The sequence below is a fragment of the Leptosomus discolor genome, chromosome 1 (assembly GCF_034619465.1).
Source record: "Leptosomus discolor isolate bLepDis1 chromosome 1, bLepDis1.hap2, whole genome shotgun sequence".
NCBI lineage: Eukaryota > Metazoa > Chordata > Aves > Leptosomiformes > Leptosomidae > Leptosomus > Leptosomus discolor.
The window spans coordinates 21,472,371-21,494,936 of record NC_141391.1 but is presented as its reverse complement, the minus strand read 5'-3'; the positions used below and the strand labels follow the sequence as shown (position 1 = coordinate 21,494,936).

The 22,566-nt window shown below is 39.9% G+C and overlaps 1 protein-coding gene across 1 annotated transcript in view; it reads left to right on the top strand.

The window, feature by feature from the left end:
* Positions 1-22,566, top strand: part of MIPEP (mitochondrial intermediate peptidase) — a 76,185-nt gene that overhangs the window by 8,851 nt on the left and 44,768 nt on the right. Inside the window, exons 6-10 of the mRNA XM_086481824.1 lie at positions 1,510-1,692; positions 5,559-5,715; positions 6,141-6,189; positions 6,836-6,896; positions 7,561-7,613. Of these exons, the coding sequence (XP_086337950.1) occupies positions 1,510-1,692; positions 5,559-5,715; positions 6,141-6,189; positions 6,836-6,896; positions 7,561-7,613 (503 nt within the window). The remainder of the gene's footprint in view (positions 1-1,509; positions 1,693-5,558; positions 5,716-6,140; positions 6,190-6,835; positions 6,897-7,560; positions 7,614-22,566) is intronic.

Below are 22,566 nucleotides of genomic sequence, written 5' to 3'. Positions count from 1 at the left end.
CCTGGGATCCTGCTTCCTTTGATTGGTGCTTAGCTGTCTGAACAACCTATTTACAGAGGGGGAAAAGTAGCACCTGGTGCACTGGATGACAGGTTAATGAAGTACAGTGTTTTAGAAAGGATCAGGTGTGTGTCCAGGCTCTCCTTTGGTGCTCACATAACCAGAAGTTGTAAATCTTGTTCAAAATCGAATGTCTGGACATGGTCTGATTACCTGTCATGGAGCTTTTACGTGCTTCTGTAGTAGTTAGTGATGGATTTGCCAAAACCGTCAGCATTCACCATGCTTTGTGCTATGGATGCTCTGTTGGATGTCTGTTCATAGCTCATGTCCCTGTATAAAGTTAATACCTTGTTTATTTGAGTCACCCCCTCCAAAAAGATCTGTACAAAGGCTCTTTTGCCAGATTTATGTGGAAAAGTTACTCTGAAGATCATGGTTGTGATGGTGTTTCAAGGCCTCAAAAATGCTTCTAGAACGTATTTTTACAATTACTTTGTAAAAAGAGCAACTCTGAAATTTGGACTCTGGGTTTTATTTCTGATTTGACTATTGGTTCTACAGTGCTTTTTCCCCTTTCAGGTACAATTTCACTTGTCCCATATTTTTGCATGTTTTCCTCTTCCTCCCCTGCCTATTCCACTTTTCTTCTATTGCTTGCTGCTCAATGTTTCTTTTCAATTCTCATTTCAGACTTTAGAAATCCTTCACTGTCGTAAGTTGAGATTTAGTTATGGTGCAAAGAATTTCTGCTTTTTAAAATGAAACTCAAAAGACTTTATTAGTGAGCTAAGGGTGGAATGGGAGGACAGAGATCTGCAGGTTTTGTCATTGTCTGGACTTTACAAGTCTGCTGTATCTGTACTCTCCACCTTTGCTTTTGAGCTACGAACCCAGAGGCGATAGAGGGCGTGCTCTGGTAACATGAGCAAGTTCGCTGAAGTGTATCTTATAGTAAGGTTAAATGTGTGAAATACTGTAACGATGGTGATAATACCCTAAGTCACAAACTCCTCAGGGAAAGGTTAAAATACTATAAATGCCTTGCGGTCTGCAGAAGATAGTGCAATACAAACAGGAAGGAAAGAACTGTAATTCTATATCTATTTCAGGTTGCTAGTAGGATTTATCCATCTTGATGATGCGCTTTTTTTTCTCTTCTGTATTTTTTAATAGCAATCATATTAGGCGTAGTTTTTTAAATGCTTTCCAAGCAGCTAGCAAAGCTTATGTAAATTCTACATAAACTCCACTGTACATTTTCTTACTGCAGAAACATAGGCATTTTCTTTCAAATTTCAATCCTGTATGAAATTAAGATCTGTGTGAGCGTGTGATCTTGTTGACTTCAGGCCTACATTAGGATTTTGTTGATGCTGTAGGTCTAATCTTAAATGTTGTATTTTCTGCTTCATTTCTGGAAAAGCCCTTTAAGATTTTACAGACTTTGAGTTCTGCTTGTACCGTGGCTGAAGATATGATGTGTTTTGTGCTTTATTTTTCTTACAGCGTAAAAAGGCAGTCAACCTCAATGTCAGAATCTTGGATTTATGTAATGACTTCCTGACAGGAACTCACCTTCCCAACAAGATTGACAAAAATGTTTTGCCAGAGCATATTCGGCATAATTTTACAGCTGAAGGCAATTACCTACAAATTGCTGGTCTGCATGCTGATTGTCCTGATGATCTGGTGTGTATTCCCTGAGTTTGCTTTGGCACACTCTGTAATAAAAGTGCGTATCAGTTATTTTACTTGTTATTGAGGCAAATGCATATGGTTTATGATTATGATGTTATGACTAGCAAGGAAGAGCTGGTTTAGAACATAATAATCAATGGCAGCCTTGGCTGTAGCAGCTATGAAATAATGGAGGTGAAGATCCTGAATGGATTGAGGAAGAAGAGGGGCAGAATACAGACCCTGGATTTCAGGCAAGCAGACTTCAGCTTATTCAGTAAACTAGGAGGTGGGATCCCATGGGATGCAGCTCTGGAAGGGTAAAGGAGCTCAAGAAAGCTGGCAGTGCTTTAAAGGTAGCGTCCTCCAAGCACATGAGTATACCGAGATACTCAGTATCAGCATATACTGATCCTTAGAAAGCCAAGCAGATGTATCAGGACTGGGGCTTGGCAAGCACGGAAGTCATGACAAAGCTCCATCTCCAAAAGGTAGCAGACATGAGGTGGAAGCAGGTACAAGATACAAGGAAGGAATTGAGAAATATTGCCTGTACATATTGGGACAAAGCTTCATCTCCAAAAGGTAGCAGACATGAGGTGGAAGCAGGTACAAGATACAAGGAAGGAATTGAGAAATATTGCCTGTACATATTGGGATGATGCTAGGAAGGCCAAAACTCAACTGCAGTTGAGACTTGCAAGAGACATGAAAGGCAACAAAGAAGAGCAACTACTGCTGCTTTAGTACTAAAAAGCTAGATAAGGAGAAGGTAGACTCAGTGCTGAGTAGCGTGGGTTACTTAGTGACAGCAGACACAGGTAAGGCTGAGATGCTGATTGCTTTCTTTGCCTCAGTGTTCATGAATGAGTTCTCCCAGCTCACTGTGCTTAATGAAGGGGTTCAAAGAGAAGAAGAACCAGCAGCAGATGAGGATCCAGTTTGGGATTACTTGAGAGAACTCAATCTGTACAAGTTCTTGGGACCCGATGGACTGCATCCAAGGGTCCAGAGAGAACTGCCCTGTCCTTGAAAGGCTTGCTGTCTTTGGCAGGCTGTGAAGATCAGGGAAGAACCCCAATGACTGGTGAAAATAATGTGTTCAACCCACTTCAGAAAGGCCAAACCCCCCCAAACTAGGGAACTACAGCAACTTAGCTTCGCTTTGATCCCTAGGAAGGTTACAAAGTAGTCCAAGTTGGGAGATTACAGTCTGGATTGCTGGACAACCAGATAGGAAAAAACCTTATTCCATGATCAGAGAGTAGTGATTGAAGTGTTGTACTCTGCTGGAAGGCTGGCAATGAAAGAAGTCTTGCAGGGGTCTGTCCAGGGACCTCTCCTGTTTTGACATCTTTATCAATGACCTAGAGGAAGTGACAGAATGCTTGCCTACCAGATTTGCAGGTGATAGCAAATTGGGAGGAGCAATTGATATTGGAAGGACAGGGCTGACATTCAGAGTGGCCTAGAAGCTGAGGGAAAGGTGCCATGGGAGCCTTATGTAGTTCAAGAAGGACAAATGGTGAGGTCCTGCACCTGGAAAGGGAGAATTCCTGGCAGTAGTACAGGCTGGGACTGCCTGTCTGGGTCTGATCTGTGGAAAAGGCCCAGAGAGCTGGTGAGCAGCAAGATGAGCATGAGCCAGCGATGACTCTGGCAGCAAAGGCCAGCAGCATCCTGGACTGCATGAACAGGGGCAGAGCCAGAGACTGAGGAAAGAGATTATAGTCCTTTACTCATCACTCTTTAGGAGTGACTTCAGTGGAGGCCACCAAGATGGCTAGGAAGTAGAGTTCTTGCACTGTGAGGAGAGGCTGAGGAATCTGGGCTCGTTCACCCTGTAGCAGAGGTGGCTTTGGCGGGATCCTGACAGCAGCCTGTCAGTACCTGTGAGAATATCATGGAGAAGATAGAGCCAGGCTTTTCAGAGTGGTGCATGACAGGAGGACAAGTGGCAACAGGCACGAGTTGAAGTGAGAAATGCCAATTGGAGAAGTTTTTCCTGGTGATAATACCCAAGCAGTGAAACAGGGTCATGCTGTCTCTCCCATCTGTGCAGGGCTTCAGGACCTGACTCGAAAAAGTTTGTGCATCTTGGTGTTACCTCATAGCTGACCCTGCTTTGTGGAGGAGGTTCATTAGAGACCTCCTGAGGTCCCATCCAACCTGAATTATCCTGAATAATCTTAATTTAGTTATTGCTAATGATGCTTTTCTAAGAAGGAATTAATTTAGAATTTGTCTTTTCCTGAAAATTGTGTGATCTGTAGGATTGCTACTGAAGCTATGAGTAATACATCAATTAAAGAATGCAGTTCTCTGAGTCAGATCTTTGCAGAGGCTCTTTGGAAATCATATAATTTAGGTTGGAAGGGTCCTCTGGAGTTTGTCAGTTTGAGCCTGATCCTGTTTAGAGCAGGATCAAGTAGATCAGATTTCTCAATGACATGTCCGGTTGAGTTTTGAACACTTTCCAAGGGCAGAGATTCTATTACTTCTCTGGGCAGCCTGTTTGACCACCCAATGTTGTTTTATTGTTTTTTTTTTTCCTAATATCAAATTGGAATTTTTCATTTTCCAGTTTGTGTCCATTACATCTCCTCCTGTTGCTCTGCACTGCCAAGAACAGTCTGGCTGCATGTTCTCTACGCCCTACTGCTAGTAAATAAAGATTAAGATCTGCTTTGAGCTTTTTTTCTTCTTTAGGCTGGACGATCCCAGCTCACTCAGCCTCCATTCTCTGTCATGTGCTCCAGCCCCCAAACATCTTGGTGGCCCTGTGCTGGACGCTCTCTAGTATGTCGCTGTCTTTCTTGTTCTGTGGAACCCAAACCTGGACATTGTTCTCCAAATGTAGTCTGGAGAGTACCAAATAGAGGGAAACAATCACATCACACAACAAACAGAGATAGATGGCTGTACTCTTTCTAATAGACTTCAGGATGCTGTTGGCCTTTGCTGCAAAGACACACTGCTGAGCCGTGTTCAAGGAAGGGGAACCATCTCGCTTACTTAATTTGCCTTTTTTTTTTTTTTGAAATGAAAGCCTGGTGGAACAGAAAAGGCACAAAAATTACATGTGAATTATTGCGGTAATATTTTTGATAAACCCAGGACCTGCATGCTTGTCCAAGAGAGAAGATTATTTCAGATGAAGACAAGCATAAGTTGTTCCTGGGTGTCTTAAGACTATTCCATATGTACAAAATAAAGGTTATCTTCATTTGGTTTGTGAAACATAAAAAGCGTTTTACCAAATTTTCTGAGGCTTGAGGCGATTTTTTTTTTTTTTTTTGAGTTTTTTGAGTTATGAAAAAACCCAAACAAACCAGAAACAGGAGAAAGACTGATTGTCCTTGGGCAGATGGGCAGACTAATGGCTTGCTACTTCAAAATAAGTAAGGTTTTTCTCTTCCTCTTTTTTTTCTCTCCCCTGACTCTGTCACTGGTTCTTCTCAGATCCTTCCATAAGCCAGCTTAAGTGACATGCAGAGAGCAATTTGACTTTCTTTCGGATTTATTTTCAGAAGTTTTAGTGAGTTAAGACAGCCCGCAGAGTGGTCTGAGAAGCACAGATGTTGGCAGAAGGAGGGAGGCAATGAGCAGAGAGGGGACTGTTGACAGGACTAGAGAACAGGACCCTTTTTGGCAGCTTTGATCTGTTAGATTGTCTCGTTGCATTTCCTCATTCCATTTTTAATGGATAAGAGAGCCATAATTGTCAAGCAGTTGTAATTACTGTTGCTGAAAGGTTTTAGGCCCTTTCCCAACGATATCTGAAATACTGCTGTAATGCCAGATCTTCAATTAGATTGCTCATTTCCCTTAAAAATTGTACTGTAGTAATGTGACCTTTTTATTTGTTTTTTTATTAGGTGCGAGAAGCTGCTTACAAGATTTTTCTTTACCCAAATGCTGAGCAGTTAGGCCGTTTAGAAGAATTGCTTGCTAGCAGAAACAGTTTGGCGCAGTTGGTTGGGTACGACACCTTTGCTCACAGGGCTCTTCAGGGAACAATGGCCAAAAATCCAGGTATAAGGCATGTGTGCAAGGACCTTCTGAGAAATCAAGTGCACTGTGTTAGGTATGAGGTCAAAAGTGGGTTTCTTTGGTAAGTTTACACACACTTGTTCCAGTGAAGTATCTTATTGCAGTTACATTTTGCTGTATGCAGTACTCATGCTGTCTATAAATGGCAATACTCACTGAGTAGGAACCAGTGTTTTTGTTCAGAATCAGTGCTCACTCCTTATATTATCCCAGCGTGTAACAAAATAAATACGGCAGTAAATTCTCTTGAAATGGTGGCACAGTGGTCAAGAGAGTAGTTTGTTTTTCTAATAGGAATTTTGTTGTTCTGGGGGAGTTTGTTTTGTTTGGAATATTTTGATGTAAACTTAACATCTTTTAAGGGAAGAAATCACTTAATTTTTTTTTCCCCCTGATTTTACTTCTAGAGACGGTAAAACAGTTTCTGGAGAAGCTTTCTGACCAGTTGTCTAAAAGGTGTGTCTTTTTCACTTAAGTTATTTTACTAACCGTACACTTTATTTCAAGAATAAAGGGACTTGTGCACTAAGAAGTCAGTCAGAACTGCTTATTGTGTGCTCTGATGAAACAGAATGCAAGACTTTCTCAGAGTTTTGAGGGGAGCTATTGGCTTAGAATAAATTCTGTGTCTGCGATCAGAGAACACCCAGGACTGAATGCAACAAGTGATAGACCAAGAAATGCAGGCAACAGCAAACAAGAAGACCAAGTTCAAGTGTTGAAGAACACTTCTGGTCTTCTCACCGTACACACAACTCCATGTATTTTATATCGATAAGCAAATTCCCTCGTTTGTCCTTCTTGCCTCCCTTAGTTCCCCTCAGCACAAAACATTTTCATCACTGCGTATAAATGGGGTGTGTTTTAAGAAAGAAAATGCTTTGGAGGTGTACAGTGGGACAGAGGGACTTGATTTGAAGGTACCCGAATGACAGCAGCGGAATGGAAAAGCTCTTTTACCGTAGTATATGAGCCTGCCATTTTATAGAGTACTATCAATCTCTGATGATGGGGATTTTCTTAGTACAGAGTGTTACTGGGTGCTGTATTACATTGCTCAAAAATCTTTCATTAACACTTTCGTCATAAAAATATTTTTCAGAACTCAAAAAGATTTTGAAATGATGACAAAGATGAAAATGAAGTGCAACCCCCAGAATTCAGTAAGTTAAATTTTCATGTGCATTTTTCTGTTCTTTCTTTTAAAAATTATAGTAAAAGCTAACCTTGTTCTACAAGAAAAATTAACTCTTGTTTTAGTGTACAACATGTAGTATAATTAGAAAGAGAAACTTTCTGTCTTCTGGCTTCAAATGCTTTTTGACTGCCTAGCTGCTCTTTGTATTAAAACCAAGCATTGACTGCGAGATAGCTGTTAGTTTATACCAAATGATACTGAGATAACCAAAACATAAAATGGTGAAAGTGAATATTACTTTGTTACAAATTAATCGACTCATTTGAAAAATAAAGGCTGTACTTTAGGTTAGATGCATGCCCAGTTTGCATACTGTGTTGTATGTGTCCTAATTCTATATGTAACTAGGTTTATCTTCTTATTTGAATTGTGTTTCTTGAAATCTGGTATGAAGTCCCGTTATATATTTGAATCAGAAGTACCTTCTTCAAGCAAATGTTAAAAAATAGGTTTCAAGTTATGATATATAATGCCATTTCTGATGACGTTTTTGGCACTGAATGTTTCCCATTGTGTTTTAAAGTTCTGTGACTTGTCAAAACTGCAGAAATATTCAAAGGAAACAAAACTTTTACTTAGGGTTCACTTGTTGTCCATTATTGTAATTATAAGCTGGAATTCTCTTTCAGAGGCTGATGCCGTGGGATCACCCTTACTACAGTGGCGTCCTTCGTGCTGAGAGGTAAGCTCCTTATGTTCATGATTGTAATGTAAATGAGTGTCTTTATTTCATTCCTTGCAATAAGGATAAAGAAAGTCCTCGATGTAAACAGGATTTCCTTCTTTGAAGATGTACTTCAGTATGAAAAAAAAAAATCTGGTGGGGCAGTGGTTTGTAACATTTCTTAGTTACTGTTGGAATGCCTGTAGAAGTTTTTTTATGCTCCTTTGTTTTATGGGGGAGTATTTTTCCTCTTTGAAGATACAAGAGGATGAAATGGTTTCACAACAGCTAGAAAATCCTTATTCTTGTTCTGCTTTTAGCTCTTAGCTAAGCTGCAGTAATGTTTAAAAATAAATCTTGATCACTGAATCACAGAATCACAGAATGTCAGGGGTTGGAAGGGACCTCGAAAGATCATCTAGTCCAACCCCCCTGCCAAAGCAGGACCACCTAGAGTAGGTAAATATATAATAATACAATCCAACTTCTCTGTATAATAATAATACAATCCAACTTCTCTATATTTAAACTGTATTGTACCTGTTACTGAACATGCACCTGTCATCCCCTTCTACAGACTTGAAATAGCATCTTCTTGAGTAGATTTTCACTGTTTATGGATAGAACTCATTCTCATCTCTCCTGCTAAGACTGGGAAATAAATCGTCTACAGAGACTTAAATAGTGCACAAGACCTTTGCACATAGCGAGATGCCAGCTCTGAAAGATGTGAGCCCTGCATGTTGCCTTTATTAGATCAGCAGCAGTGACCTTTTAGGTTTGTGTTGGAAAAGATAATTTAAAGTTATGCTTCTCTCACGAGAGGGGGAGGAAGAAGCTTCCTTCACTGCAGATTTGTAGGTTTTTGTTTTTTAAACAAACTTAGACTGGATGAGAATGGATGTATATCGTTAAAGTAGTACTTTACTCTGGTTCAGAAAGCTGTGGTAGTGTAGACATGGCGTGGAAAGATTGCCAGCAGTTGGCCTGGCTGTTCTGCTCCTTTCTTGTACTTTGTTACTGAGGCAGTAGTTTTATGGGCAGCAGCTCTAACACTGGCCTTGTCTTAAGCTACTGCATGCTCAGATAGGAACTGAACTATGTATGTGCAGCGGCATTCATGTCCTGAGTGCACAAAACTTGCCATGCAGGGAAGGGAGAGGGATGTCCAGCTGCTGGGTCTGCTCCCGGTAGCCGATGTGGGAGCACACAGCACTCCACAGTGTATGTGTGGATTGCTTATTTGTGGCACGGCCTGGGAGTGGCTGCTTTTGTTTTAAACTGGACAGGGAGCACACACTTCTGTGGAAGTGGGAACAAAGTACTGCTTATACTGGAGAAGAGTCAAGACCTCTCTAACTCCAGATCCCATCTTAGCAGTGGTCAGTAGCAGTCTGTGGAAGAGCACTGTCATACTCATTCAATATACTATCTTATAGCTTACAGATCTCCTTTACATTGCCTATATAGTGTCTTCAAAGCAGCAAGAATTACGTTCTGATACATAGTGCTTAACATTACTGTTGAGTTTGGTGGAATTTATTGTCTATGTATCGTATTTATATTCTACATTTCCTATAGTGTCTGCTTTCCCTGTTTTCGGAATTAGTGTGTCCCATAAGGGTTAGAGCGTTATGTGTAGAAGGCTCTGTATTTGTGTCTTTGTCCTCTGTGAAGAGTATCTTCTGATACTGTCGTATTGTCCTTCTTAGGTCATCTCATGAAGCTAACCATGTTATAATTGAGTTGCTGATGATCACAGATTATTCTGGTCATTTTGACATTAGGAAGAAAAGTATTTCCTGTCCTTATGGGGCTGTGTAAAAGAGCAAATAAAGTTCCTTTACTTCAAGAATTGCATGGTGGCTTTATGAAGGGAGAGCTGCAGGTACATTGCCAATGTCTTGGTCTGTTTTATCTTTGCTATTTTTAATTTATTCAGGCACGAAGTCTGGCAGCTGGATCAGTGTCAAGAGTCTCCTGAACCGATGTAGGGCCTGCCTGATTACAATGCAGGATTGGGGCCCAACCTTTTTCTTTCTTCAGGTTGGGCAGGAGTATTTTTTTTCTGGCAGGTATACAAACATTTACAAGATAGGGAAGGAAAAGTAGTTTTCCTCTCCATCACTTGCAGCAGTGTTTCGCTAAAAAAGGAGCGCTTAGGTCTTTCACTGTCTTTTCTGTATAGCGGTCTGTCTTTGGGAAAAGTTTTTGGTCTGGCAGTGACTTATCAATGCTAGAGCACAAGTCTTATGAGGAGCAGCTGAGGGAATTGGGGTTGTTTAGCCTGGAGAAAAAGAAGCTGAGAGGAGACCTTATGGCTCTCTACAACTACCTGGAAGGAGATTGTAGCAAGGTGGGTGCTGGTCTCTTCTCTCAGATAACAAGCAATAGGGTGAGAGGGAACAGCCTCAAGTTGTGCCAGGGAAAGTTTAGATTGGACATTAGGGAAAATTACTTCACCGAAAGGGTTGTCAAGCACTGGAACAGGCTGCCTAGGGAAGTAGTTGAGTCACCATCCCTGGAGGTAATTAAAAGATGTGTGGATCTGGTGCTTAGGGACACAGTTTAGTGGTGGACTTGGCAGCGTTAGGTTAACAGTTGGACTTGTGATCTTAAAGGTCTTTTCCAACGTAATCGATTCTATGATTCATTCTGCCCATGTTGTAGGTATTTAACAGGGTACTGGATATGAGGTAATCAGCCTTGAAAAGTAAAACTCACTTCTCCACTGCATAGTATCAGTGGCTGTGCTTTATGACTGAAACTAGGCTGGAGAGTATTCATACAACAACCAGGGGACAGGAATATACTTTGTCATGTCTATGCCCTAAACTTGTTCTATCTGCCACTCACTATCTATGTAAATGTGAATCCACTATCCTTTATCTTATATTTCCACTTGCCTCTGTTTGACCACATCACATAACCATAGAACAGTTTCGGTTGGAAGAGACCTTCATGATCATCAAGTCTGACCTTTGTCCTAGCTCTACCAAGACCACTAAACCGTGTCCCTAAGTACAACATCTGCCCGTCTCTTAAACACCTCCAGGGATGGTAACTCCAACAGGCAGGCTGTTCCAATGCCTGACAACACTTTCAGTAAAGAAATTCTTCCTAATATCCAGCCTGAAACTCCCCTGGTGCAGCTTGAGGCCATTTCCCCTTGTTCTATCACTTGTTACTTGGGAGAACAGACCAGCCCCCCCACCTCGCTACAACCTCCTTTCAGGTAGTTGTAGAGAGCGATAAGGTCTCCCCTCAGCCTGCTCTTCTTCAGGCTAAACAGCCCCAGAACCCTCAGCTGTTCCTCATACGAGACATGCTCCAAATCCTTTACTAGCTTGGTAGCCTGCCTCTGTACCCTCTCTGTCACATCAATGTCTTTCTTGTAGAAAGGGGCCCAAAACTGGACACAGTATTTGAGGTGTGGCCTCACCAAAGCCAAGTGCAGGGGAATGATCACCTCCCTGCTCCTGCTGACAACACTATTCCTGATAAAGGCCAGGATGCCATTGGCCTTCTTGGCCACCTGAGCACACTGCTGGCTCATGTTCAGCTGGCTGTGAATCAACACTCCCAAGTCCCTCTCTGCCTGGCAGCTCTCCAGCCACTCCTCCCCAAGTCTGAATGCACCTTGGATGCTATGGTATGGTCAGTTCAACACTTTTGTAACTGGGAGATGAGAACCATGTCTGTCACAAAGCTTCATGCTGGTGGGAGTTTGACTTTTGGCTGTTTGTTGTTACATTCTTTCTAACTGAGCCAGTTACCTTGTAGTATTGAATTATGTCTCTAAGGAAAAGTGATGTTGTTTTCCTTGGTTTCTGGTTTTTGTTGGTTTTTTTTTTTCTGGTAAAATAACTTCTACTTCTGTTTGTTTTGGTTTTTTTTTAATTGTACGATGTTTAATTTTATTTATTTATGAGAGAAATTATTTAATTTAATTTTTACTTATTGTATCCTATTTTATTTTGCATTTTTGCATCATGGAATGATGAAATTTTCAAACAAGATATATTTACCTGTCATGCATTTCTCCCTTTCTTAGTATTCTTTGTTTAATAGATTAATTATTTTGTTCCTCAAGGGTTTCTCTTTTTGGAAGAAATTCACTTTTAGTTTTATGTCTCACAGAAATGCCATGGTCATATATGTAGTAGTGCTGTACACAGAGCATGGCTTACATTTTTGTCTGTTGTGTTTTGAGACTCAGTAGTAGTTTGTGTGGTGGATTTCTGTATTGCTAGGAATTTTTTTTTTTCTGCTTAGTAAAGTGGTTTTTGTTGAAAAGGAAGCAAATGTGTGTTTTTTGGATATTTCTTTTGGACTACTCTTGTCACTGTGGCTTCAGCTGATGTACAGAACTATAGTTTCCTGGATATTGTCAGGTACATATGATGTAGATTGTCTTTACAAACTTAGGTATGAAAGAAGAGACTACAGGGGTTTAGTTCTTGGTTAAGTAACTTAGCAACTTCTGGTATGTCACATATGCACCACTAAGGGGTGCAGGAGATATTAGATGGGACAGTATCTGTGTCTGTTGAAAAAGGTTTATTGTTTCCTGTTTTGGTTTATACAATCCTATTTGCAAACAGAAATATTGTGAGCAAATACTAGACAATGTGATCCTAATGTGATCTTTTGCTTCTCTTTAGTTCTCCAGATTTTGCCTAGCTACATCGATTTGTCTCAAATGACACAAACTCATGACACATTTTTAATGTATCTGTTTTATATCTGTATGTTGTATATTTTAAATGTATTTATATATTTTATATTCTAAATATGTGTTTATTCTATATTACAACAGGATTAAGGAAACATATCCTTCGTTATATTCCTCATAATTAGTTTTGAGAGCTGAATATTTACTTCTGAAGGATGTAGCATATTCACAGACGTTTGGACTGTTGAATTTTAATGACATTTGCTGTCATATCAGGTTGCCTTTATTTTCACTCTGCTTCTACAGTTGTTACTCTCCATTTCTGCTGTTTTTTAAGTTGAACAGCAGGAGGAGCTCCAGACTTAATTCACATTTTTCTTTCGTTAACTTAGATACAATAACTTTGTTTCTGTCAGCTTTCACCAAGTCTTTTCCCTAGAAACTTGATCCTACTTCAAAAGTATAAGTCTCCCATTGATGTTAACAGGATAGTTTACTTCTTTTTTTTTTTTGAATTATGTTAAGTAGCCTTCTGGCTTTAAACCCGCACTTATGGCAGTGTAATGCTTTTGTAGCTATACTTTAAGTGGCAGGGAAAATAGATGTCAGTATAAGTGTACATTTAAGAGAAACTGGAGACAAAAGTCTGAAATTCATGGTAGTAGTATCTTAAAAGAAGATAGAGTAATTAGGAGAACCTCAAGAATTTTGGCAGGCTAAGGGTAATAAACCAGTGAATGCTAGAACATGCTTCAGCGTCTAACAAGTAAGAAGATGTCTATCTTATAAAAATAATACTGTTGAATTTTAGTGCAGGCAAGTATTATAGTATTAATTAAATCCCATTACTTCTCAGTAAGTTCAGCTGCAGTTATAAATAATTCTCAAGGCCCTGATCTTGCAAAGATGTAGTAGCCTTGCTGACTTCTTCCGGGTCATAAAAAAACCCCAACAAACAAAACAAAAACAAGTACTGGAAGCAACCTTTTGGGGTCAACTGTTTGCCTTGAAGGTGGGATTGACTGTGCTTAAGCCACTTCTGACAGAGGCACAGAACTATTCTTGAGAACCATCAGTGGTGAGCTTAGTGTATTTGGTGTTGACTCCTGTTTCCCTAACCTTTGGTGCTTAGCAGGCTGGCTGACTTCACTGGCTATAATTCACTGTCGGGATTTTTGCCAAAGTGTCACAGATTTTGTTCAACTCACAACTGAGATGTGTTTGCGGGACACTGCGCTCTGTGCTGGTCCATCTCTTTGGGACTGCAGGAATAAATAAGACTGGCCTTGGGGATGAACAAATCGATGCCAAAATAAGTCAGTCTCCTGCTGAGTAGGAAAGAGAAAGCACCACAGCAACTGTAGGTGTTTTGGATCTTGGGGTGACCAGCTGAGCAGAAATTAGGAGCAACTCATCTCCTTTCTTGTTGGGACTGTACACAGGCTGCGGGCTTCAAGGGAGAGTGGGCAGCACTTATGTTTTTTTTCAGAGGGGTAGGTTCAATACCAAGGTCCCTAAACATACATGACTGGATGTTCCTCACGTTGCTGAAAGCTGTAACTAATGTTGAGGTTTGCAAGTTACTTGTAAACAAACTTGTTTATAGCTGCTTTTTATTGAATTATTTTTAGTTTTATGAAAGAGTGTTCTCTATTGGGAACACGATGTGGAAAAATAGCTCAGACCTGTTGTGGAATATGTGAGAAAACTGTCACTCTGTTCAAATTGGGAGCTGAAGTGGAAAAATAATGCAAAATTTAAGAAGAACCAGGAAATCTTTCAATCAAAACACTCATAGAGAAGGAAAACTTTCTATAATTATCTACTTATAAGCAAGGAAAGGCATGCCTTCTATTAAATCAACTAATGTAGGTGCAAAAAGTCCATTTAACTTACCAGTCACTAAGCTAGTGGACTAAGCTTTTTGGAGGAAAACCTGAAAGTTATTGAAAAAGCTTGCTGTGAAGCAGAGTCCATGTTTCAAGAATTATTTCTTTATTCAGAACATTGTGGAAGGACAAAGAAATTGTTGACTTGAAAACAAAATCAAATGTAAAAGTTGTGTACAGTGTCGATACCAAACCAATATTCTGAATTACCCCCTGACCTCCTCCAAAATATTCTGTGAAGTACAATTAACAGAAAGAAAAAAAGAAATGTGAGATACAGGTGCTAGTTTATGGTTGATGAGAGTACAAAGGCTTTCTATTATTATTATTATTATAATATTTTATTTTATTTTTAAGAAATCCAGAGTCTTCCATAAATCATGCTTGAGTCTCCCTTCAGGTAAAGAATTAAATTTCATAGTCTGGCATGTAATGAAAATTGGAAGGGGTTTTCCTTGTCTTGATCTCTTTAAATTAACCTGAGGGGTTCATCTCACTTTTATCTTCCGCTAACAAGATTTTTTTGTTTCTTGGGAAGTTTTGACAGAATGTGTTTTATTAGAGATAGTTAACTTAGTGTTCTATATTTTTGTGGACATCAACAGGATAATAATTTTTCTCAAAAAAAAGAAGTCAGCATATATCAGGGACTACATTTAATAGCCACTGATAAGAATTCTTGCCAAACAGCTAATTTGCAATTGTTAGGAGTCTGAATGCTCGTGTTCTACAGAACAGTGGTCCTTGCTCAAATATTCCTAATGTCCAAGTTTATAAAAAGCATTCTTAATAGATCAGATGAAAGTCATGCTACACAAAACAGTCTTAGTTTCCTTCCAAATATACAGCTTAAATGCAAGTGATTTTAGAAGTCTGCATTTTATTTAGACTCAGCGATGTCATACAAGCTTAGAAATAATTATTTATAATCACATACTACATCTTTGTTCTTCACAGGGACACAGCCTTTTTGTTCGAAGCCTGCTGTTCTTGAAGAATAACCAAACCTCATTGTGTCAATTAACTTCTTTTTTAAATTGTTTTTTAAATTGGTTTGGCTTCATTACTTCTTTTAAAAGTAGCACTGGGCTGCATAGTGTAAAATAAAGGTGCCTGGATTTTTTTAACATAGTTTATCCTTTAATATAAAGCAGGAATTTACATCAAAGAAGCTACTGTTTTCTTTGATATTTCTACTTTCTTTAGGAGAGTACTGAGATTTCTCTTTGTAAAGTTTCTGAGCTCACATTCTAACATAAAGTACATGAGAAAATTTTCATTCTTTCGTGGGCTTTGTTATAAATACAAATGCTTTGGTGTTTGAAATCAGATGTTCAGAGTGATTTAAGGTATTGGAATGTATTTTAAGACAAAATGAAAGCAGAAGAAACTTTTGCTCATTTTCGTGCTTTTCAGTCTTTCCGAGTTTTGGACATTTAAGCATATGAGTTATGCAATTCTACAGGAACAATAAAATAATTTAAGGTTCATTATTATAATAAATGGGACTACTTTTAATTCTTGATTTATTTTTTTTAAGTCAAAGTAGCTAACTATTAACTACTACTTCCCCTATATATGACTTCATGTATATATTTGTTGATGCTGTTACTGATTTGTTCAGAGTGGGATTTGTATACTGGTGTCCTTTATTTTTTGCGTAAATGTAATATGATATTTCCTACATCTAAAATAAAGGCAATCTTTTTTTTCCTTTAATATCTAGTCATGTGAAAATGCCTTCTTGATTTCAGGAAGTCATCTTTTACATTAATAATTGTGTTTTCTGGTGTGTATGTCTAGAATGGATAGAAACTTTGGTATTTCCTTTTCCTGGTCTTCCAGAAGTACATTCAGATCCTTTAAGTTTCACACAAGGGCATAAGAAAATTTACATGCTTAATTTCAAGGGTAGTTGAGAAAACTTTTTGTAGCACCACAAGTATCAAAAATCAGTCCATACCTGTCTTTTTTTTTTTGACCTCAGATACCCTAGAAGAAAGGTTCTATGGTAAGACGTCCTTTTGACTGGAGTGTGTAGGTCTCTGCAAGGTTCTGTTGTGTTTCTTCAAACCACCATTCTTCCATCTCTTTTGCCTATGTTTTCAAAGGCATCTTCCCATAGGAAAGGCTGTGTTGTTCATCCTTTTGGGATTCAGGTATACAACATGCAGTCCAGTCGAGGAAGCCTAAGTTCCAGAGACGAGCAAGAGCCCATGGCTGTGCTCAAGACTCCTGCTAGTTAGCTCTAGTTGGTACCTTGCTAAGCCTGAGAGTGGCATTATATTTGTGTCTGCCTTCCTCTGGTGACATAGGCATCCTAGGTGTGCCTATTTGAAGCCCTCTGAATCACCTTGTTGGGGTCTAGAACTCACATTTTAAGTGACAGGTTACCCGGACAGGATGTTTGATTCTTGCCCTGGCTCGCTTAGCTGACCTGAATCCTTTTTCTTGCTTAGGAAGTGCTGTAACCATGTTTCCATGTATTCACCAGCTTTGGAGACAGCAGTACAATGCTCTGCTAGTGATGTTAGTAAGCCATGTGCATCATCCTCCCCCTTGAATTCTGCCTGTCTGCTCAGCTGGTGCAGCAACCAGGCTGCAAATTGCAGCGTACAAGAAAACCTGTGTTCAGGCACCTCTCTGCAATTGCTGTCGCTAAATGGAGCTCCAATTGGTTTCCAATGCAGATTTTAGCAGTCTGTCAGAACATTAACCTTTCTTGCTAGTAGCAGTAACCCTTAGCAGAAATTTTACCAGTAGCAGAATGCCTGTTAGTGTAGTTCAGTATTGTTCGTAATAACTTCCTTTCTGATTTCTTTTCCCAAAAATACTTTAATGCATTTCCTTTTGGAGATAAAAATTGTAACTTGGCTGAATACATGTGGAGGCAGCTTGCCAAAGAGTGACCAGAAAGAGTGTGCTCATATTAAAGCAGCTGCTTCTTGCAGTTTTATTTGATTTTTTTATTATTTGTTTTAAATAGGGGGAACAAAGCTAGAACAACTGTCCAAGTCCACAGTTGAGAACAGCTTGAAAATCGTGCATAAAGTGATTCTTAGAATGGCTGCTACTTTAACATGTAGTATAATAAAAATAATTATATGCACAGTAGGGTCATCAATGGTTATTAACATGCAGATTATGAAGATTGCTTTGCTGTGACCAGTGAGCAGTTCAGGGGCAGGCTAAGCTGCAGTACTTTAGAAACTCTGCTCCTTTTTATATAGAGTCAGTCACTATCAGTTAATTCATTAACTAAAGTTTTTGTCCTTTCGTTCTATCAATAGAGAAGTAATGTGCAGTGGAATGCCTTGTTTTGGGAGACTTCTGTTGGGAGGCTTTTGTGTGCATTTTCAAATACACTTGGTTTCACATTTGAAAAAAAAAGTGATCAAAGAAACACCGTACACCTGGGGTAGAAGATGGTGAACTTTGAGTTTCCCGTTTAGCTTCGGGAGAAATTCATTTTACAGTCTTGGATCAGCCCTCAAAAAGGCTCTGCATCCTACACAGACAAGCTCTGTGTTTGTTACAGGGCAGTTTAAAGTGCTAAAGGAGTGTATTGGTAGAAGGCTTCATCTTGGAGTTTTATGTGGTCTTTTAGGTAATCTGGCCCGGGTCAGAGACTGTTTTGGAGATACAACCTGAGACCCTTGAACAGCATTAGAAATTTCATTCAAAGGGTTGAGGGAAGAGAAGTTTGGCTTGCTGTCACAATCGCAGTCCCCATTGCTGCCAAGAAGTTGTGCTACAGTGTTTTAGATTAGCATGAATTTGAACACTGAAATTCTGTGCCTGGGAAATGTTTTGTTCTTGCAGTTTCACTAAGGTGATGAAGCTGTGAATAGCTGAGGTTGGGTAATCATTTGCCAGCAAACAGATGCCTTTTTCCTGTCATCTGGAAACGATGAAGTTGCTAATGGCTGCTACTGTTTGAGTGCCTGGAATCAAGCAAGAATCTTCAATAAGGGAACATGTAGTTTGTAAACTCTTCCAAATACTTTTCCTCCCACACCCTCCAGCCATACTTCGGTTTTACAGATCTAGGAGAGACTGTAGGATATCCTGTTCTGCTCATTGAGTATTCTTTTTCTGGGAAAGATTCGAGTCTTTTGAATGAATTTCTTCCCTTTTCCCCATTGTCCTCTAATCTTGTCTAGTATTAACTCCTTTCATTCTGCAGTGAGTAGCATTAAATCTTGAAGGTGGAGGCTCAGAAAAGAGTCAGCCATATGCTTGCTCTTGCCACTGAAAGGCAAGATCATCTACTAATAATAATTCCAGGAACTGAGTTTTCGGTTATAGGACATCAGCTTCAGATAGCTGCAGGTTTGGCTAATTTGTATTCGTAAATAAGCCCAAAGAGAAAGTTTTCCTGGAATCGGTGCAAGTTTGGAGTTAGGCTTTCTTCAGTGGTGGTTGGTCTTACTTGATTTGTGAAAAGAGACTTCATGTGTGAGGTAGGACCAAGTTCAAAAGTTGTGAATTAAATATATGTTTTGGTGTCTGCAAGGATTACTACTTAGTGGGTATAGACAGCTGTTAGAGAGAGGTTTTGAAGATGTACTATCCACTTCCTGGAGCAGGAGCTTTTTTTTCAGTACCCAATACTAATTTTGAAGTGTCTTATTGATTATTATAATCTGATTATGAAAATTGGATTATATTATAATATTTTAACTCCTTTCTTTATTACTCCTATGACATTGCAGTGGCTAACAAATAAACAGTGGATGCCAGATAACTTCAGGTGCAGTAATCACTGCTGACTCCTGTCAGGATTGTCCAAAAAAGTAATTTAAATATCTGTCTTGTGTCATAAGACACTAGTGCTATTTGAGGATTTTTCAGTATCTTTGGTGTTCGTTTGTACACTGGTGTAGTGAGATTGGAACTAGAAACATTTTTTCTTTTGTGGCGTTCCATATAAAAGATGTTTTTCAAAACATTTTTAAATTTTCCATTAGCAAGAGGAGTGTTAACACACACCTTTCATTAAATGTGGGAGAGATTTGATCTGGACATTGTTCCACCAGAAGTGACTGACATTAACTTTGTGTAGTTATTATTAAAGTGGGTGTTTAATCAGGACCTAATTGTACTAAAAATGTCAGATTGTCACATCTTCAAACGTTAGACAGAGTAGGGGACTAGTTCCCCTGGGAAGTCTGCCTTGAGCCAGTGTAGTCTGTTTCATGTTTTCATGTGTGGGTGGATAAGTATCATGCTTCTCCAAAAGACAAAACTATTACAGACTGATTCCGCACACCCCCACAGCCCTCTGGATAGTGACAGTGTGTTAGAAAATACCTATCAGAAAGCCTTTTCTGCATCCTTTTCATCATGGGGGAAGTTCATGGGGACAATCTATGTGTTCAAGGAGTGCTGAGAATGGGGATGAAATAGGCACTTATATTCTCCCTGTAATATGTTATTGTCAGCTCTTCTTTCCATGAAGAAAATCACTGCTTTCTCCTGCTAGTATGTATCTGTGTTTTTTGGCAGAAACAAAACGAAACTTGAAGTAGTTTCAGAGTTCTTCCCCTCTGCCCCCCAGCAAACACATGCTAATCCAGTATTTCAACAGAGTATAGTAATCCTTTGCAGTTAGCATGAAACATTGTCTCCTCTGATAAAGCTGGAATGTATCTCATACTGCAGCTGTGTGGTCTTAGTCCTAGGCTCCATATAACCTCTTCACAGAATCACAGAGGGGTTGAGGTTGGAAGGGACCTCTGGAGGTCATCTGGTCCAACCCCACTGATCAAACAGGGCCACCTAGAGCTGATTGCACAGGACCGTGTCCAGATGGCTTTTAAACATCTCCAAGGAGGGAGACTCCACAATCTGTAGGGGCAACCTGTGCCAGTGCTTGTTCACCCTCACAGGGTAAAAGTGTTTCCTGATGTTCAGAGGGAACGTCCTGTGTCTCAGTTTGTGCCCATTGCCTCTGGTCCTGTCAGTGGGCACCACTGAGAAGAGCCTGGTTCTGTCCTCTTTGCACCCTCCCTTCAGGTATTTATACTCATTATAACAAGATGCCCCTGAGCCTTCCCTTCTCTAGACTTAACAGCTCTCTGAGCCTTTCATCATAGGAGAGATGCTCCAGTCCCTCAGTCATCTTGGTGGGCCTCTGTTATATGTCCATGCCTCTCTTTGTCCTGAGGAGCCCAGCCCTGGACACAGCATTCCAGGTGTGGCCTCACCAGTGCTGAGCAGAGGGGGAAGATCACCTCCCTCAGCCTGCTGGCAATGCCTTGCTGGATGCAGCCCAGGATGCCATTCCCTTTCTTTGCTGCAAGGGCCCATTGCTGGCTCATGTTCAACTTGCTGTCCACCAGGATCCCCATGTCCTATTCTGCAAACTGCTTCCCTGCTGTGTGGCCCCCAGCATATGATGGTGCCTGGGGTTGTTCCTCCCCAGGTGTAGGACTTTGCATTTCTTATTGAACTTCATGAGGTTCCTGTCAGCCCGTTTCTCCAGCCTGTCCAGGTCCCTCTGGATGGCAGCCTGGCATATCAGCCACTCCTTCCAGTTCGGTGTCAGCAGAGAATGTGCTGAGGGTATGCTCTGCCTCATCATCTAGGTCATTAATGAAGATGTTAAACAGGACTGGACCCAGTATTGAGACCCCTGGGGGTACATCAGTAGTCACTGACCTCCAAATAGACTCTGCACCACTGATGGGCTCCCCCTGGCCCATTGTTTCATCATAGAAGTTTATGAAGTTAATCAAGCCTGACTTGCCCTTGGCAAATCCATTCTGACTACTCCTGATGACTTTCTTGTCTTTCATGTGCTTGGAAATGGTTTCCAGGAATAACTGGTCCATCAGAAATAATTTCTACTCTTCAGAAAATTTTGAACAGTCTGGTCTCTCTTGATATTACACTTCTCTTGATTTGTCTTGCTTGCTCTGTAAATGTGGCTTAATTTCATGAAGTGTTTTCAAAGGTGCTGTTCTTGACTTTCTTATCATTCTCATATCCTCTATTCCTGCAGCTGAACTCATTGATAGGAGTTACATGTTTTAATTTCCTGCAGCTGTGAAAATCTGATGGCTTGCTATGCCTGTGAAATGTTGGTGGAGTTAAATTTTCATTTATTGGAGTGTGTGTAAAAGTATTGTATCGTATGGGTTCTTTCTTGGAATATCTCATGCAATTAGCTTTCCTCTCCCAGCTGACAGGGAGGAAATGGCAGGGAAACCCTGGATGATATTAGATGTTGGGGGAGGGGAATGTGAAGGTACTAGATGGGTATGGTCAGCATAGCTCTGGCAGGGCTGATTGAAATGAGCTCTGCAAAGAGCCCTCATGCAACCTCTGTGTGAAACCACTTCAGCGTGTCTGTATTACTCCCTTGGTTCTGAGATAGTGTTATAGCTGGGTCTTGTGCTCCACATGGGTTAATAAACCTTTCTGGAACCTAAGCCAAAGTACGGTAAATTTGAGTGGCTCTGCAGCAACCAGCGTGGGATGAGCAGGTTTGGGGCAGAGCCAGAACTAATAAAAGCTGCTCGTCTGAATTGGCTCTGAGGAGATCTAGCTCTGGGTTACTACTCGACTGAAGGCTGAATTAGGACTAAAAGTGATATATAACTTTGTCTTTTTTTTTTTCATGTAATTTTTAGCTGTATCATTACCTACTCTTTCATCCTTAATTTATTTTTAAATAAACTTTGAAATAAATTTTGAAATAAATGTTTTAATTTTAAAAATAAGGATAATCACATTTCACAGCTTGGAGGAGTGTATGTGGGGAAATCCTGCTTCACATTATAGTAAACTTCTATTGAGATAGTACTTGTTATAGTGAACTTCTCATTTATGGACATCAACTCATCTCTTCTGCTTTCTTTTAGAGACTTGCTTCCAGTCTTTTACCTAAGTTGATCTAAAGTGATTTATATCACTTATTTTTTTCCTTTTAGTGTAAAGACTCTTTTTGAGTAGGAAGGAAAATGCGTGTATTGCAGCATGCAGAGTGTGAATTTAAGTGTGGCTACCTGTTGAAGAAGTTCTGTCAGTATGGTAGAGGCAAAATCTGCTTTATTTTCTATGTTGTATAATTAAGAATAGTGTAAGTAAGAATAGAATGGAATATATCGGCTTTAGCTTCTTGCATTTGTAGTGTGAAAATTAAGCAAAATCCTGTAACTGAGCATACCTGTATTTTTGAGAGGTGTTGCTGCGGTGGTTGCAAAATGCTGCTGGAGTATGTGATAAAGGTAATATAAAGGATACTAGAAAAATAAAACAAAATACATTAACATATTCAAAAATGGGTGCCACGGCTCAGAGAAGTAACCCCACCCTGCTGTGCATTACAGTGCAATGAAGCTGAGTAGGGGATTGTAGCTGCAGTTGTGAGCAGCAAATTGGCAGATGCAATATCCCCACT